The sequence below is a fragment of the Petaurus breviceps genome, unplaced genomic scaffold (genome assembly GCF_028583685.1).
Source record: "Petaurus breviceps papuanus isolate PSGF00001 unplaced genomic scaffold, PetGlider_PUasm1.0 189, whole genome shotgun sequence".
In the NCBI taxonomy this organism is placed as follows: domain Eukaryota; kingdom Metazoa; phylum Chordata; class Mammalia; order Diprotodontia; family Petauridae; genus Petaurus; species Petaurus breviceps.
Genome location: NW_027185809.1, coordinates 18,297,980 through 18,316,242, shown reverse-complemented (window position 1 = coordinate 18,316,242; position 18,263 = coordinate 18,297,980). Strand labels below are relative to the sequence as shown.

The following is an 18,263-nucleotide window of genomic DNA, read 5'->3' as shown; positions in this document are numbered from 1 at the left end:
CTTCCTTCCTTCCTTCCTTCCTTCCTTCCTTCCTTCCTTCCTTCCTTTCTTTTTTTAAAGCAATTGGGGTTAAGTAACTGCTCAAGTTACATGGCCAGTTTTTTTTTTGTGTGGGAGCCAAGTATCTGAGGCTGGAACCAATCCCGTGTCTCCCAACTCCAGGGCCGGCTCTCTTACTCACTGCGCCACCTGGCCACCCCCAACAGTACTTCCTTTCATTCCAATGTTGAACCTATGCTAAAAAGAGTGGTGGCATTCAAGCTACCTTTGACACAGATACAATAGAGAAAAGGGTCACATCACATGATGCTATGTTATAAGGTAATGTATTAACAGGCTTCTGAAGGAAACAGTGAAAAGGATGAAAAGAAACCACAAGATTATCTCAATAGACGTAGAAAAGGCTTTTGACAATATACAACATCCATTCCTATTAAAAATACTGAAAGTATAAGAATAAATGGGACCTTCCTTAAAATATAGGTAGCATCTATTTAAAGCCATCAGCAAGTATTATATGTAATGGGGATAAGCTAGAAGCATTTCCCATAAGATCAGGGGTGAAACAAGTATGTCCACTATCACCCCTCTTATTCAATCTGGTACTAGAAATGTTAACAGTAACAGAGAAGAAAAAGTAATCAAAGGAATCAAATTAAGCAAACAAGAGACCAAGCTATCACTCTTTGCAGATGATATGATGATATACTTAGAGAATCCTAGAGAATCAAGTAAAAAACTACTTGAGACAATAAATAAATTTGGCAAAGTTGCAGGATATAAGTAAACCCACATAAATCCTCAGCATTCCTGTATATTTCTAATGAAATTCAACAGCAAGAGATAGAAAGAGAAATCCCATTTAAAGTTACCATAGACATTATAAAATATTTGGGAATCTGCCTGCCAAAACAAACCAAATGTACAATGCCTCCAATGCCCCATGATGATTACAGTCCTGAGCATGGCAGGGAAGAGGAGGGAAGACTTAATCAGAATGTCTGTCTGGGAGGTTTTGGACAGCTGGGGGGCAGAGTGCAAGCCTTGGGTATCTAGGTGGAGAGGACGACCCTCCTACTTTATAAAGTTTGTACAGAGCTCTAATGGCGGTTCTAAAAACTGTGAGCAGCCACTGACATCATTCCAAATGTTACTTATACATAGAACACATTCTTTGTACAAATCTGTTTATATATACTGTAACTATGAAGTAGCAACATACTTCATAAGTGGAAACACTAGTCATTAAAAATAAAACATTTATGAGTGAATCAGTGAAATTTCAATCTGTGTGATTGAGGATTTATTGAACTGAAAGTATGGAGTTGGGAATCTAGCTATATTAAATGATATCATTTATATTTAGCTCTATGCTAATCAGGCCACAGATGCCTTACATATAACAGGATTCCATTATTCAACAAGGGCAGGGTGGTTGGAAATTCTGTTTCCAATAGATTCAATCAGGATTTTTTTTCCTCCTAGTCTATAGGGGTAATTCATATATTTAGAGTCTATGCAGTAAAGGTGCTCATTGAACACCAATTTACTAAACACAGAGTGGTATCATGGTAAGATCAATGTACTAGGAGCCGGAAGACTTAAGCCCTATTCTAGGCTCTACTATTACTACTATAAACTCATTTTCATATAGTTCTTTACATTTGTGAAAGAGGGACTTTCCTCATAATAACTCTATGAGGTATGTAGTGTAAATTTTCTTATCTCCATTTTACTGATGGGGAAACTGAGGCACAGAAAGGTTAAGCGATTTGCTTAGGGTCCCATAGCTAGTATGTGAACAGTACAAGAATCAGATCTACATCTCCTGATTCCTCTCAACACAATAACCAGCTGTGATTATAGAGGACTCATGACAAATCATGTTTCCCCCACTATAATAGAGAGATCATGGATACTGAATACAAATTGAGACTTTTTTTTGGACATGGCAAATATGGGAATTTGCTTTGCTATGCATGTTTGTCATAGAGGTGTTTTGTTTTTGTTTTTGTGTTTTGCTTTCTGACAGGGGGCAGAGGGGAGAATGTAGATCTTTGTGAAAATAAGGTAAAATTTAATTTTAAAAAAGTTTGTGTCCTGTGTTTAGTACCAGTGACTTCTAGTACACCACTCTATCACCCAGTATTAAGAAGTTACATGACACTGGACAAGTCACTTAACCTCTGTGGTTCTCAGTTTCATAATCTACAAAATAAGGAATTTGTATTAGGTGATTTCAAAGGATTCCTTTCAGCTCTAAAATTCTATGATTCTTTAAACCAGCCAAATACTGCATTTTTATCTCTGTATATTTATAATTATTATTCTTAACAATAACAAAAATAACAATAATTTCCCCCAAATAGTTCTTGAGTTATACATTGAATATTCAGGTAATCGCATTTCGTGGCACACAAATCAATCTCTAAATGTTTATCATTAGTATTATTAACAACAACAACAGTAATTTTCCCAAACAATACTTGAATAACCAGGCAACGCAGGCCTTTCTACTCTCCGCCTATCACCTCCAAACTCAACCAATTTATGGTAGTTTGAGTAGCAGGTGGAAAGAATAAGCAGTGACATATATGGGAAGTAAAGGCTGAACACAATGTTTAATATAGAAAAAAAATTGAATGGACCCAAACAGTTGATCAACCATATATTTCTTTTCTTGTCCTTTTTGCTTTTTGGAGGGGGAAGGCAGGGCAATTGGGGTTAAGTGACTTGCCCAAGGTAACATGGCTAGTAAGTGTTAAGTGTCTGAGATCAGATTTGAACTCAGGTCCTCCTGACTCCAGGGCTGGTGCCCTGTTCTGAGCCACCCAGCCGTCCCTCAACCATATATTTCACAAAATATAATTTACTTTTATGTTTAATAGATCACTTGGCCATTATATAATCATGTAATCTAATAATAATCTAATGATTTAAAAAAATATTCATTTGGTTTTTGGAAACTTGTGACAATGTTCTCTAAGTCTAGAGTTCTTGACCCAGTGAAGGAGCTTATGACATTAGCATCATCTAATTGCACTTTCAGGTGTGCAGTTTTAATTGCAGGACTAGCAGCCAGCTTCCCTTTCACTAAGTGCTATAGACGGATCTCAGTCAGAAGAGACAATTTACGTTTTTCTCACCTGTCCAGAACAAGGTCTGGCGCAAAGATGAGTTTGCCAGGATGATCAATTGATCTCCACATCAGGCCCACCATTAACACTTCCATCCAGCAGCTTTCTAAAAGCCTCACTTGGTCGTAAAGGCTGAGCTCCACAAAGCCTAGCAGAAATAAAAGGATAAATGTCAGGCATGTTCACACACAGTAAGAGTTAAGAAAACACTTTACAGAAAAGTGATCAATGTTTATGAAATGAGGAAAAAAATCCTCGTTAAAGAAAAACAGTGTTAGTCAAACAAATCAGCAGCACACATTTTCCTGTCCTTGGTGTATGAAATTGATTTTGTTTAGAATTATAATGAACTCCTACCTGGACTCTTACCTCTTTAACTTCTGCCAAGGGAAACTGAGGGAGAGCAGGGGCAAGAAACTACAACTCCTCTTTATTAGCTTTACCTTTGTTTGCTTTGAATTGTTGAGAATTTCAAATCAATAACATTCAGTAAATCCCCACCTTAAGCAGAACACTGTAGGAGGTGCTTTTGGAATAGAGATGAGGGGGATGGAGGCGAGAATAAGTATTTATATAGTACCTACTAAGTTCCAGGCACTATACTAAGTAAGCACTTTACAAATGTTATCTCTTGGCTGGATATATAACAAATATTTTCACTGGAATCGAGAGAGGTGGAGGTGGGAGTAGAGAAGGGAGGGACAGATAGAGTCTTGACCTTAGTCAAAAGTTGGCAAGTAGCAAAGATGGGATTTGATCCCAAGTTCTAAAACTCAACAGGAAGAACTGAGAAAGAAAGAATCTAGGTGGGAGTCCATTTTGTCAGGTGGAAGAAGGATTTAACTTCTGCTCAGTCTCAGAGAACAGAAGTAGGAGTAACAGGTAAAAGTTACGTACAAAAAGGTTGGTTTAGACTCAAAAAGTAAAAAAAAAAAAGGGAAAGATTGTTTCTAGATGTAGTGAGCTTTCTGTCTCAGCAGGTCTTCAAGCAAAGGCTCAAGGAATTCTCATTAGGCAAGTTGATGATGTGATTATTATTCAGGTATTGGTTACTTTAGATGCTTTCTGAGTTTTCTTCCCAACTCAATTAACTCCAAAGATTCTCAATGAACCTCAAAACCATGATGAAGATTCTAAATCATTAGGAAGGTATCAAAGTTGAAATATTTATATCCTTACACAGAAAAATGATAATTGTAACCGATGAAACTTTTCTCAGTATAAGAATAGCTGAAGGGAATAGAAATGTATATATGTGTATGTATGCATGTATTTATATATACATATATGTGAGTATATGCATATATGCATACATATATATGTCTATATAGGAAAGTACATGGGCATATGAATACATACGTGAATGTATGTATATATGTGTACAGGTATACATAGATAGAGGGCACAGGACCAATTTAAAAGGAAGGGATGATACTTACAAGGTGATATTAAGAGGTGAGAGAGGAATATAATGAGAGGAGATGGGGACAGACAGAATGGAGTAAACTATCTCATATGAAAGAGGCAAGGGAAAATGGTTACAATGGAGTGGAAGAATAGGAAGGCAAAAGGGAATGGGTCAACCTTATTCCCATTGAATTTGGCTTGAGGAGGGAATGAAATGCACACTAAATAGGGTATCTCACCTTACAGGAAAGTAGGGGGAAGAGGATGAGAGGGAGAATGATGGAAGGGAGACAGGCTTGGGGGAGGGAAGTTGGAAGTACCCACTTTTGAAAAGGGATGGGATCAAAGCAGAGAATAGAACAAGTGGGAGGTAGGATAGGAGGGAGCGAAATATAGTCAGTCTTTCACAAATATCCACTAGGGAAACGTTTTGCATAGCTACATGTACAACCTATATTGAATTGATTATCTTCTCAGTAAGGGTGGGTGACAAGGAAGGAAGGGAATGAATCTGGAATTTAAAGTTTTAAAATCAAATGTTTTATACATATATATATATATATATATATATATATATATATATATATATATATATATATATACTATCATTAATATTATTTTACTTGTACCTGGGAAGTAAGATATACAGGCACTGGGGCAGAGAGAACCACTGTGCCCTACTGGAAATTCAGAGGGGTATGGGGAAAGATATGGGAGAGAGCAGATTGGAGGAGGGGATATCCAGTGGGATAGTTATTTTTGGGTGGTTGGTAGGGGAAAAACAGGGAGAAAATTTATAACTCAAAATCTCGCAGAAATGAATGATGTAAACTAGAAGTTAATAAAGCATTTGATTAAAAAAAAAGCTCAAAAGTCAAATAATTTAGTGGCAACATGATCAAGTAAAGGAAACAAAGCAAGCATAGCAATCCAACTTTGGATTCCTTTTTTGGGGACACAAAGGATCAAATCAAGGAACATGAGGAAGACAATGAAGTCAGAACTGCACCAAAAGTTTCCAGGAAACATATGAACTGGTTAAAAGGTCATAGAGGAGCTTAAGAAGAAAACCAAATAAGAGAAGTGGAGGAAAAATTGGGAAGAAGGAATGGGAATGATGCAAGAAAATCAGGAAAAGAGAGTCAACAACCTGACTGAAGAAAATAATATCTTAAAAAATAGACTAAGTCAAATGACAAAAAAGGCTCAAAAAGCCAATGAGGGGAAGAATGCCTTAAAAAGCCAAATATGCCAGATAGAAAAAGAATCTCAAAAGTTCACTGAAGAGAATCATTCCCTCAGAATTAGATTGGAGCAAATGGAAGCTAGTGACTTTATGAGAAATCAAGATATTATTAAACAGGTCCAAACAAATGAAAAAATAGAAGGCAATGTGAAATATCTCATTGGGAAAATCACTGACCTGGAAAATAGATCCAGGAGAGATAATTTAAAAATTATTGGACTACCTGAAAGCCATGATGAAAAAAGAACCTAGAAATCATCCTTCAAGATATTCTCAAGGAAAATTGCCCTGATGTTTTAAAACCAGAGGGCAAAATAGAGGTTGAATGAATCCACTGATCACCTCCTGAAAAAGGTGCCAAAAAGAAAACTCCTAGTATAGCCAGGTTCCAGAATTCGCAGATCAAAGACAGAATATTACAAGCAGCTAGGAAGAACCAATTTGAATACTGTGGAAACACTTTCAGGATAACACAGGATCTGGCATCTTCTACATTGAGAGATTGAAGAGCTTGGAATACAATATTCTGGAGGTCAAAGTAGCTGGGATTAAAATCACGAATTACCTATGCAGCAAAACTGAGTATCATGTTTCAGTGGAAAATTCAATGAAATAGAGAACTTTCAAACATTCTTGATGAAAAACAAGAGTTGAATAGAAAATTTGACATTCAGATACAAGAAGCAAGAGAAGCATGAGAAGGAAAATAGGAAAAGAAATCATAAGGAACTTATCAAAATTGAACTATTTACATTCATACATGGAAAAACGATAATTGTAACTTATGAAACTTTTCTCAGTATGAGAATAATTGAAGGGAATAGAAATGTGTGTATATATATAATATATATACATATATGTATATGTACATATATATGTCTATATAGAAGGGTATATGGGCATATGAATACATATGTGAATGTGTGTATATATGTGTACAGGTAGACATAGATAGAGGGCACAGGACCAATTGAATAGGAAGGGATGATACTTAAAAGGTCAAATTGAGAGGTGAGAGAAGAATATAATGAGCAGAGATGGGGAGAGATAGAATGGGATATATTATCTCATATAAAAGAGGCAATGGAATACTGTTACAATGGAGGGGAAGAACAGGAAAGCAAAAGGGAATGAGTCAACCTTACTCTCTTTGAATGTGGCTTAGGGAGGGAATTACTTACACACTAAATAGGGTATCTCACCCTACAGGAGAGTAGGGGGGAAGGGGATGAGAGGGGGGATTAGGTTGGGGGGAGGAAGTTGGAAGCACTCACTTTTGAAAAGGGACAGGGTCAAAGTAGAGAATAGAACAAGAGGGTGTAGGGATAGGATGGAGGGAAATATAGTCAGTCTTTCACAATGTATCCACTATGGACATGTTTTGCATAGCTACACATGTACAACCTATATTGAATTGCTTATCTTCCCAGTAAGGATGGGTGATGATGAGGAAGTGAAATAATTTAGAATTCAAAGTTTTAAAATCAAAATGAAATGTTTACAAAATTATTATTATTATTGTTATTATTATTTACATGCAACTGCGAAATGATATATACAGGCACTGGGGTATAGAGATCCTTCTTACCCTGCAGAAAGTCAGAGGGGGGATGGGGGAGGATATAGGAGAGAGCAGATTGCGAGAGGGGGCATATAGTGGGATCACTGTTTTGGCGTGGTGGGTAGGGGAAAGATGGGGAGAAAATTTGTAACTCAAAATCTTGTGGAAATGAATTATGTAAACTAAAATAAACAAAATCTAATTTAAAAAAAATAAAAATTTAAAAAAAATAAGAGGGAAGGCAGCTAGGTGGCACAGTGGATAGAGAGCTAGTTCTGGAATCTGGAATAATGGAGTTAAAATCTGACCTCAAACACTTACTCACTGTGTGACTAAGTGAGCAAGTAACTTAATTTCTGTTTCACTCAGTTTCCTTGTATGTGAAAAATGAGGATTATGATTCACTCCCTCCCAGCGTTGTTGTGCGGATCAAATCAGAGAATTGTAAAGGGCTTACCACAGTGCCTACCACATAGTGAGAACTTGTTAGCTCTTTATTTATTATTATTGTTAATGTAAGGCACCAGCAAGCAAGGTTTAGGGACTGGCCTGTAGCAATGGCCAAGAAGTGTTCTCATAACAATGAAGTGCCTTCTCCTACTGCCATATATCAATACCTTGTGATAAAACCATGCTAACTCTATGATAGTTAAATCTCAAACCATGTCTTATGTCAGCCAAGTCACCATTTAGTAATAGCACAATCCTCTAATATGCAAAGACAGGTGGGTACTTGAACCTATTGTTCAACAGTTAAGAGTGATTGATACCTTTGGCTTTTTAGAGATCTTGCACCAAGAAAGAGACAAGTGTTTTTGGAACATAGCTAATGTAGGAAATTTTCCATTCCACATTAATCTTGACTATGCACATTTATTACAAAAGATATCTTTTTCTTTTTCTCCTCAATGGGAAGTAGCAGGGTAGGTAGAAAGGTGAGAAAATGAGTTTTTGCTAATTGAAAAAAATTACATTAATATTTTTAGATGATACACCAGCGCAGCTATATATAGTTGACCCCTTGTCTGTTGGGATTTGAATCTGACCAGGTAGCCAGTCTTCCTTCTTAAAGAGATTTCCTTTACAGACCTGCTATAGTACCTGAAGGTTCCACCATTAAAGTCCTTTCTAGACTGAATTTTGTTGTTGTTGTTCATATCATTCAGTCATTTTCAGTCATATCTGACTCTTCATGACCCCATTTGGGGTTTTCTTGGCAAAGATACTGAAGGGGTTTGCCATTTCCTTCTTCAGATCATTTTACACATGAGGAAACTGAGGCAAACAGGGTTACATGACTTGCCCAGGGTCACACAGCTAATAAGTATCTGAGGCTGGATTTGAACTTAGGCCTTCTTGACTTTAGGCCTAATGTTCCATGTAGCTGCTCCTTAGACTGGATAGTATTATCTAAATCATAGGGTTGTGATGAAGGAAGTTCTTAACACTATAGTGTTGCATATATATATATATATGAGCTACTTTATTATGTTACAACTTTTAACATGTTTTATAATATAATCCCAGGTTTGGAGATATGGTAAATAAAAGGATGGAAAAGAGACAGGGCAAGAAAAGAATAAGAGACAATGAAAAATACAATTAAGCTATTTAAAAAGTAACTGAAGAGAGCCATATGTGATAAGGCACAAAAGTTAGATTGAAACAAAGATTTTAAAGTGTTTAAATAGTTGGGAAAAGGAATCTAAACATTATTTGGTAGGAATGAGAAACCATTGAAAAAAGAGTGCCATGGTCAGACTTGCATCTTGGAAAGATGGCTGAGACTTAAGAGCTCTAATCAATGCAATAATGAATCAAAATTCTGGAGGGCTGATGGTGAAGCATGTTATCCATCTCCTGACAAAATGTAATGGACTCAGGGGATTTTGGGACATGGCCAGTGGGAGAATTTTTGGTTTAACTGTGGATATTTGTTACAAAGATTTCTTTTTTCTTTTTTCTAATTAAGGGGGGGGGTGCAGGTGAGGAAGGACGTAAAATTAAATTAAATTAAAATGAGAGGTTGAAAAAAAGGTATTACTCAGGTAAGAGGCAGTTAGATGACTCAGTGGACAGAACACCGGACCTGGAGTCAGGAAGAACAGGGCTCAAACCTGGCCTTGGATACTTACTAGCTGTGTGACCTTAAGCAAGTCACTTAACTTCTTTTTGCCTTAATCCACTGGAGAAGGAAATGAAAACCACTGTAATATCTTTGCCAAGAAAACTCCATAATGGGGTCATGAACAGTTGGACACAACTGAACAATAACACTGACATGAATTACTCAGCTAATCATGCTTCCTACTGCTGCATGTAGGATGGGCTAGAGAAAGAAAAGACTGGAGGTAAGCAACTAGTAATGGGACTATTATAATAAATAATCCAGGCAAGGTGTTATGAGAGGGCCTAGAAATTCAAACACTTCTAATTTTGATATATTGCTTACTAGGAGAATAAGAGAGACACAGGTCTCTTTCTTAGACATCTTGTCAAAGATGCTGACTCCCTACTCCACAGATTAACTGTCTGGCCTTGCCGAGGATGTGTAGAAACACAAATGGAAAGATGTCAGAATAGAAAAGAAGCAACAGATGAAAGACTGTTGAAAAGATGTTTCAGAAGTAGAAATGAAAAGATTTGACTAGTGATGGATGGGGGTGGGGGTTAAAGGTGAAGGAATGGGGAATGATTGCAAATCTCAGAACTTCATGAGCTCCGATATAGGGATAAAGTTATGTCTGAAAAAACAGGGAAGGATTCATAAGATGCTATCAAGAACACAGTTGTTCTCATTCTTATAAAAGGATCCTGCTCATTCATCTCTTTGCTATTCTCTCTTTTTAAGACCTCAAGCAGTTTTCAGCATAGCCTGAAGTATGACTTCCCCAAGGACATACAGAGAATAGGTAAACAAAAACCCAGACACACAAGGACCGCCCCCCCCAGCCTCATTGTTCTGCAGAATTCTTAACCTATTTTCTTATTTTCCCCTTTCCCAATATTATTGTTTTGTCAATGTTTTAATTTAATGGATTTACTGAAATACCAGCCTAGAAATTCAGGCCCTTCTGATTTGTATATACTACTTATTACGAGCCTAAGAATAAGAGACTGGTGCCCTTCTTAAGCCTACTGACAAAAGATGATGACTTCCTCCTCTATTGAAGGCCTTCCTGAGAAAGTTATGTAAAAACTATCAAAAAAATTTGCCTGGAGACTTTAAAAATCTGATTACAAGTTTCAAAATGAAAATAGAGAAGAAAGTAGAAAATTGCAGCCAAGTCAATATACCAAGCTAGATAGCACAGAGAAATTAGGTACGACTTAGGAAATAATTCATAGAAGATAGTATCTAGGGGCAGTGGTAACACCTATGGCCTCAGATGTCAATATATTCAAATATAGAGTATGACCAATAAATAGGATGAACACTTGTTGGTTGTATTAGAGCAAGATTTTTTTTTGGGGGGATAGTAATGAGTTAAAATAGACAACTACCAAGTTCCCTCCCAACTCTAAAATTGAACTTGGTGAGATGAAACTCAGGGATATGGAGAGGTATATTTTATTAAAAGGGAACAGATCAAAGGATAGTAGATTAACAGTGAAAACCTGAAAGGTACATGAGGAAATTCATGAACAAAAGGGAAATAGACAACATGTGGTTCAGGGACAATTTATCACTCAGACAGGTGGAGGAAACAAATTATGAGAAAAGGAAATAGGAATATGAATCTGGCACAAAGTTCTAATAGTAAGAGTGAATTTCAACTATCCAGACACCTGGTAAGAGTAGAGTAGCAGCTAAAAGTTGAGTAGGGTAGTGGTAGTGGTTAGTAGTGGTGATGGTGGTGGTGGTGATTGGTGGTGGTGGTGGTGGTGGTGGTGGTGGTGGTTGGTGGTGGTGGTGGTGGTGATGGTGGTAGTAGTACCAGGAGGAGGAGGTTGTTGTTGAGTTGTTTCAGTTGCATCCAATTATTTGTGACTCCATTTGAGGTTTCCTTGGCAAAGACACTGGAGTGGTTTGCCATTTACTTCTCCAGCTCATTTTACATATGAGGAATTGAGGCAAACAGGGTTAAGTGACTTGCCCAGGGTCGCACAGCTCATGATTGAGGCAATATTTGAACTCATGAAGATGAGTCTTCTTGATTCCAAACCCAGTGCTCTATCTACTGGGCCACATAGCTGCCCAAAGTAGAGTAGAATATCTAGTAAGTTCTTAACTTTCCATAGATAGCATCATTCTTCAAAAAGTCGAAGTGTCCAGGCAGACTTATTCCAAACCTGATTGTGAACAAAAACTATAAATTGTTTCCTGAAGTAGAAGTGATAGAACCTTGGGATGAAATGATATATCCATACAGCAGGTTCCAAAACGTTTGGAGAAAAGGATAAATTAGATCCTATTGTCTAAAATGCTGTAGTGAAAGTCAGACCAGAAAGAACAAAGTGCATGGTCTTTTAACGAAATTCTGGTGACAGAAGTAAACAGGATTCTGATGAAGAAGAAAAGTGAAGAAAATGATAACAAGGATGATAAATACAAAAGAGAGACACCGTGTTATTAAGAATGGGTTCAGGAATACCTAGAACTCAGAAGGAATTAAAGTTAGGGATGAACACTAAGGACAAGAGAAAGGATTTTATCTTTTAAAGCTATGTTAGGGGTAAGAAGATTAAAAAAAAGAATAAGGGAAGGGAAAGGAAGGGAAAAAGCATTTTTGAGAGGAAGGCAAGGCAATTGGGGTTAAGTGACTTGCCCAAGGTCACACAACTAGTTAAGTGTTAAGTGTCTGAGGCCGGATTTGAACTCAGGTTCTCCTGACTTCAGGACTGGTGCTCTATTCACTGCATCACCTTGCTGCCCTGGAATAAGCATTTTTATAGCACATACAACATGCTAAGTGGGCAGGTAGGAGGTAGAGTGGATTGAGTGCTTGGCCTTGAGTCAGCATGATCCTGGGGAAGTCATTTAACCTGCTTTGTCTCAGTTTTCTCATCTGTAAAATGAACTCCAGAAGGAAATGGAAAACTACTCCAATATCTTTGCCAAGAAAACTCCAAATGGGGTCACAAAGAATCAGACACGACTGAAATGACTGAACAACACAAAAAGGATACAAGTGCTTACTACGCACCAAACTTTTTTTATGTGCTTGGTAAACAAGAAAGGTAAGAAATAGCCCTATCTTCAAAGAGCTCACATTCTAATGGGGGAAACAACATAGAAGTAACTAGGTATGTATCAGCTACATACCAAATGGAAGGTAATCTCAAAAGAGAATACACTAGTAGCTGCTAGTAGCTACCAGAGCCAGGACAAGTCTCCTGTGTAAGGCAGGATTTTAGTTAAGACTTAAACAAAGGTGGAGTCAAGATGGCAGAGTAGAAACACGACCTTCATGTGGCTCCCGCTCCATCAACCTCTAATCCATGTGAAAGGGGACTCTGAACAAACTTTGGAGCTACAGAACCCACAAAATGACACAGAGAAGCTAACCTCCCGCTGAGTACAGCCCGGCAGGCTGGCAGGAATCATCCAGAACAGTGTTCTGGGAGCTGACCCCAGCCCCACTCTGAGGTTTTAGCCCCAGGGCAGGCCTGACCAGCCACTGGCTGGAGGGACTCCAGATCACCAGCAGCTGTGGCGGTCCAGAATTATCAACACATAGATGCTAAGGACAAAGTGAGAGGTCAGTGCAGTGTGGACTTTGGGACCCAGTAGTTGGGAGTGCATCAGCTTTTGCCCCCAGGGTGAAAAGCCACTGAGGGCTGCTGCCGCCACATGGCAGCTTCAGCTCCTGGCCTGCAGAATGTAGGGAGACCAAGCAACCAGTCTGAGGGGTAATTGCTCTTGCTTTAACCTGCTTGGATCTGGATTGTGGTCTAGGGTGGAGGTCCTGGGGTATGTGATCAGCTTGCCAGAGTATGTGGAGGCTTCAGAGAGGGCACCCAACTAATACCTCTGGCAGCTGAGAAAACTCCAGCATTAGGAATGGAGCTCCCCTGTCTGGTGGCAGAGTCCTACTGTGGCAAAAAGTCCAAAAGTCAAGTAATTGAGTGGCAAAATGAGCAGGCAAAGGAAGCAAACCGAGCAAAGCAATCCAATATTAGACTCCTATTTTGGGGACAAAAAGGATCAAAGCATGGAACAGGAAGAAGACAGTGAAGTTGGAACTCCTGCACCAAGAGCTTCCAAGAAAAATACGAGCTGGTTACAGGCCATAGAGGACATTAAGAAGCAGATAAGAGAAGTGGAGGAAAAATTGGAAAGAGAAATGAGAATGATGCAAGAAAATTATGAAATGAGAGTCAACAGCCTGACTGAGGAAAATAACACCTTAAAAAACAGACTAACTCAAATGGCAAAAGAGGCTCAAAAAGGCAATGAGGAGAAGAATGCCTTAAAAAGTTGAATTTGCCAGATAGAAAAAGAATCTCAAAAGCTCACTGAGGAGAAACATTCCTTCAGAACTAGATTGGAGGAAATGGAAGCTAATGACTTTATGAGAAATCAAGATGCTGTTAAACAGATCCAAACAAATGAAAGAACAGAAGGCAATGTGAAATACGTCATGAGAAAAACCACTGACCTGGAAAATAGAACCAGGAGAGATAATTTAAAAATTATTGGACTACCTAAAAGACATGATAAAATAAAGAAGCTAGAAATAATCCTCCAAGAAATTCTCAAGGAATACTGCCCTGATGTTTTAGAACCAGAGGGTAAAACAGAGGTTGAAAGAATCCAGTGATCCCCTCCTGAAAAAGATCCCCAAAAGAAAATTCCTGGAAATATTATAGCCAGGTTCTGAAATTCCCAGATCAAGGAGAGAATATTACAAGCAGCCAGGAAGAAACAATTTGAATATTGTGGAAACACAATCAGGATAACCCAGGATCTGGCAGCTCCTGCACTGAGGGATCAAAGGACTTGGAATATGATATTCCAGAGGTCAAAGGAACTGGGATTAAAAACCAATAATCACCTACCCAGAAAAACTGAGTATCATGTTTCAGGGGAAAATACGGTCATTCAGTGGAATAGAGGACTTTCAAGCATTTTTGATGCAAAAACCAGAGTTGAATAGAAAATTTGACATTCAGATACAAGAAGCAAGAGAAGCATGAGAAGGTAAACAGGGAAAAGAAATCATAAGGAACTTATCAAAGTTGAACTTTTAACATTACTACATGGAAAAACAATAATTGTAACTGATGAAACTTTTCTCAGTATGAAAATAGTTGAAGGGAATAGATAGATATATATGTATATGTATATATGTACATATATATGTCTATATTGGAGGGTATACGGGCGCATGAATACATATGTGAATGTGTGTATATATATTTACAGGTATACATAAATAGAGGGCACACCAATTTAATAGGAAGGGGTGATACTTAAAAGGTGAAATTAAGAGGTGAGATAGGAATATAATGAGAGGGGTAAAATATATCATACAAAAGAAGCAAGGGAAAATGGTTACAATGGAGGGGAAGAATAGGAAGGCAAAAGGGAATGGGTTAACCTTATTCTCTTTGAATTTGGCTCGGGGAGGGAATGAAATATACACTAAATAGGGTATCTCACCCTAAAGGAGAGTAGGAGGGAAGGGGATGAGAGGGGGTATGATGAAAGGGAGGGCGGGCTGGGGGAGAGGGAAGTTGGAAGCACCTACTTTTGAAAAGGGACTGGATCAAAGCAGAGAATAGAACAAATGGGAGGTGGGATAGGAGGGAGGGAAATATAGTCAGTCTTTTGAAATACATCTACTATATTAATGTTTTGCATTAGCTACACATGTACAACCTATACTGAACTGCTTATCTTCCCAGTAAGGGTGGGTGACAATAGAGGAAGGGAATGAATCTGGAATTCAAAGTTTTAAAATCAAATTAAAAAAAAATATATATACATACATACATGCATACATGCATATATATATATATATATATATATATATATATACTATTATTAATACTATTTTACACGTAATTGGAAAATACGATATACAGGCACTGGGGCATAGAGATCCACCATGCCCTACTGGAAAACTCAAAGGGGGTACAGGAGAAGATATGGGAGAGAGCAGATTGGAGGAGGGGATATCCTGTGGGACTGCTATTTTGGGGCAGTGGGTAGGGGAAAAATGGGGAGAAAATTTGTAACTCAAAATCTGGTGGAAATGAATGATGTAAATCAGAAGTTAATAAAGCATTTGAAAAAATGAAAAAAAAGACTTAAACAAAGCCAAGGAAACTAAAAAGCAGAGGTAAGGATTGAAAGCATGGTAGAACTGCCAATTCCAAGATTTGAATAAAGGATGGAGATGGAGTGTTATGTGTGAGGAATGGTGAGTAGACCAGTAAAACTGGATCACAGAAGTGTGGAGGAGAGTAAAGTATAAGAATATTTAAAAGGTAGAAAAGCCCAGGTTATTAAGAACCTTAAATGACAGACTGAGGAATTTATATTTGATCCTAGAGATAATAGGAAGACATGGGACTTTACTGAGTAGAGGATGACATGGCTCTTTAGGAAAATCCCTTTGACAGCTAAGACCAGTATAGATTGTAGTGAGGACACATTTGAGACAGGGACCCCAAACAGGCATCTATTGTGATAGCCTAAGCAAGAGGTGCTAATGGCTGTGTGGGTGCAGAATAGGGAAATTACAGGACTCATGAAGGTAAAAAAGATAAATTTAGCAGCAGATTGAGAGTGAGGAATTGAGGATGACACCAAAGTTGCAAGCCTGCATGAGTAGGAGGATGATTGTACCTTCAATAATAGAGACATTCAGAAGAGGAAAGGATATTGGGAAAAGAGGATGAGCTCTGTTTTGGACACGTTGGATTTGGGTCACCTACAATATATTCCATTGGAGATGCTCAAAAAGTTATTACTGACGTGAGGCTGGAACTCAAGAGAGAGACTTTGGCTCAACAAAGACATAATATTATCTCTTATCATACAGGATGGAGGGGAGGGAGGGAATGGAGGTTATAGTGAAGATAAAGAACAAGGCAATAGATTGGAAGGCCCAAGGAAAGATGAAGTAATAAAAGATTATGATATAAAGAAAGTTTGGTGTTCATTAACAAGGAAGTGGAACACTTTTGGGTATTTGTGTGTAGCTGAGGTAGAGTGAAGAGTAGGTCATGGAAAGGAAAGAATTGAGAAATTGGAAAGTTAAGGTATTCAAGGGAACATCAATATACATGTAATAGGAGGAAGGAAATTGAGGTGGAGAGAAAAACCGTGAGCCAGGCACTAAATTCACCAAGGAAAGAAGAAAAATGATCTGGGTATCAATAGGTAATGACTGGATTCAGTGATCAATTTGAATAATATAGACCTCAAAGGAGGAGAGAGCTTGATGAGTGATGATGGTAGAGGGAAAATCTGGAAGTGGTCATGGGGATCAAGGATTATCCCAAGTTCTTCACCATGACTAAAGAGTTGGGAGCATGAGAGAAATTGCAAACAGTGTTGGAAAGGCTGGTAAGAAAATTGTTGTAATCAGGAAGTAGCCAAGTGTCAGTAAGTCCTAGTAGCTGGAATAAGGAGAAAGAATGTTTAGGATAACAGAAAGGCTGTTGATAACAAAGCAGACATTATAGAGTCCCTGGTAAAAAGAATGGCTAGATTTGAAGAGGGACATGGAGGAAGGGCAATGAAGAAGAGGGAGAAGTTGAACTGAGTAAAAGAGGGGGAAGCTGGGCATAAGGAATGGAGATTACATACCAGGAGTACAAAAATCATAGGGTGGAAGTATGATAACCAGGAATGAATACAGGTAGAGTCCTCAGTGCCTAGAGAGAGGTCCCCTGCAGGAGAGATGTGGTTAGATTGCCCAAAGTCTTTCCTTGAGGTCCAACTTTGTGGTAGGTGGTGATACTGTGTCCTGTGAGGTCCCAGAGGTCTACTTTACAACAGGGAGGAGAAAGAAGAGTTATGGGAGCCTCATCAGGCAGTCCCATCCCCTTAGATGGTAGGAGGTAGAAAAAAATCTTGTTCTAAGGCAGGCTGATACTGGAGAAAGCCCTTGACACCATGGAAGCCAGGAGATAGGTGGTAAGGTCTTGCTCCTTTGATCCTTACCATAAACTTGAGAGGTAGGTGCTATTTATTATCTTCATTTTATAATTAAAGAAACTGAGGCAACCAGAAATGACTTGCCCAGAGTCAGACAGCTATTAAATTTCTGAGACTGGATTTGAACTCAGATCTTCCTGATACCAGGAAGATACCTATACCACCAGCTGCAACAGTTGGTCCTGAAACAGGACCAAAGGAAGAATCTTGAGCTAGGGCTGGTGTCTGAGCACAGACATGCTTAGAGAAGACCGTGAGGTTAGAGCAACAAAACCCTCAAAATGAGTGGTAGGGTCTTATTCCCAGGTAAACCAGGAAGTTGTGTTTCTCCTTCACTTTCAAAGAGAACTATAACAGCAGGGAAATGATGACATGACTTGCACTTGACTTGGATTTGAGTGGGGGAGGGCTGTGCAAGGTCACTAGCCTCATTCTCTCCTCCAGAGCCATCTGGATCCAATGGTCAGATATTCATCAGGACAACTGGAGATGGCCCAGGGTGCAATGGGAGATCCTGGCCCTTTTAGGCTAAGGCCTTTTCAGGTTCTCACTTTGACTAACTCCCATTCAGTGAATAGGCCTCTTTAAGAAGTGAGTCAAGGGATGGTCACTTTATTGTTTTAAAAAAATCAAACTGAGAGTGGAAGACTTTCAGGGTTGCTGACCAAAAGAGAAACAGTTACTATTTACATTCACTCTGAGCCAGGAGGATCCAAAATCTTATCATTAAGTGAGAAAGGAAGAAAGAAAAAAGGAAGGAAGGAAGGAAGGAAGGAAGGAAGGAAGGAAGGAAGGAAG

General features: G+C 38.5%; 1 protein-coding gene across 1 annotated transcript in view; it reads right to left on the bottom strand.

The window, feature by feature from the left end:
- Positions 1-18,263, bottom strand: part of ESR2 (estrogen receptor 2) — a gene marked incomplete at its 5' end in the record, with an annotated part of 77,426 nt that overhangs the window by 27,797 nt on the left and 31,366 nt on the right. The window contains one exon of the mRNA XM_069091727.1: positions 3,147-3,285. Coding sequence (XP_068947828.1) covers positions 3,147-3,285 — 139 coding nt within the window. The remainder of the gene's footprint in view (positions 1-3,146; positions 3,286-18,263) is intronic.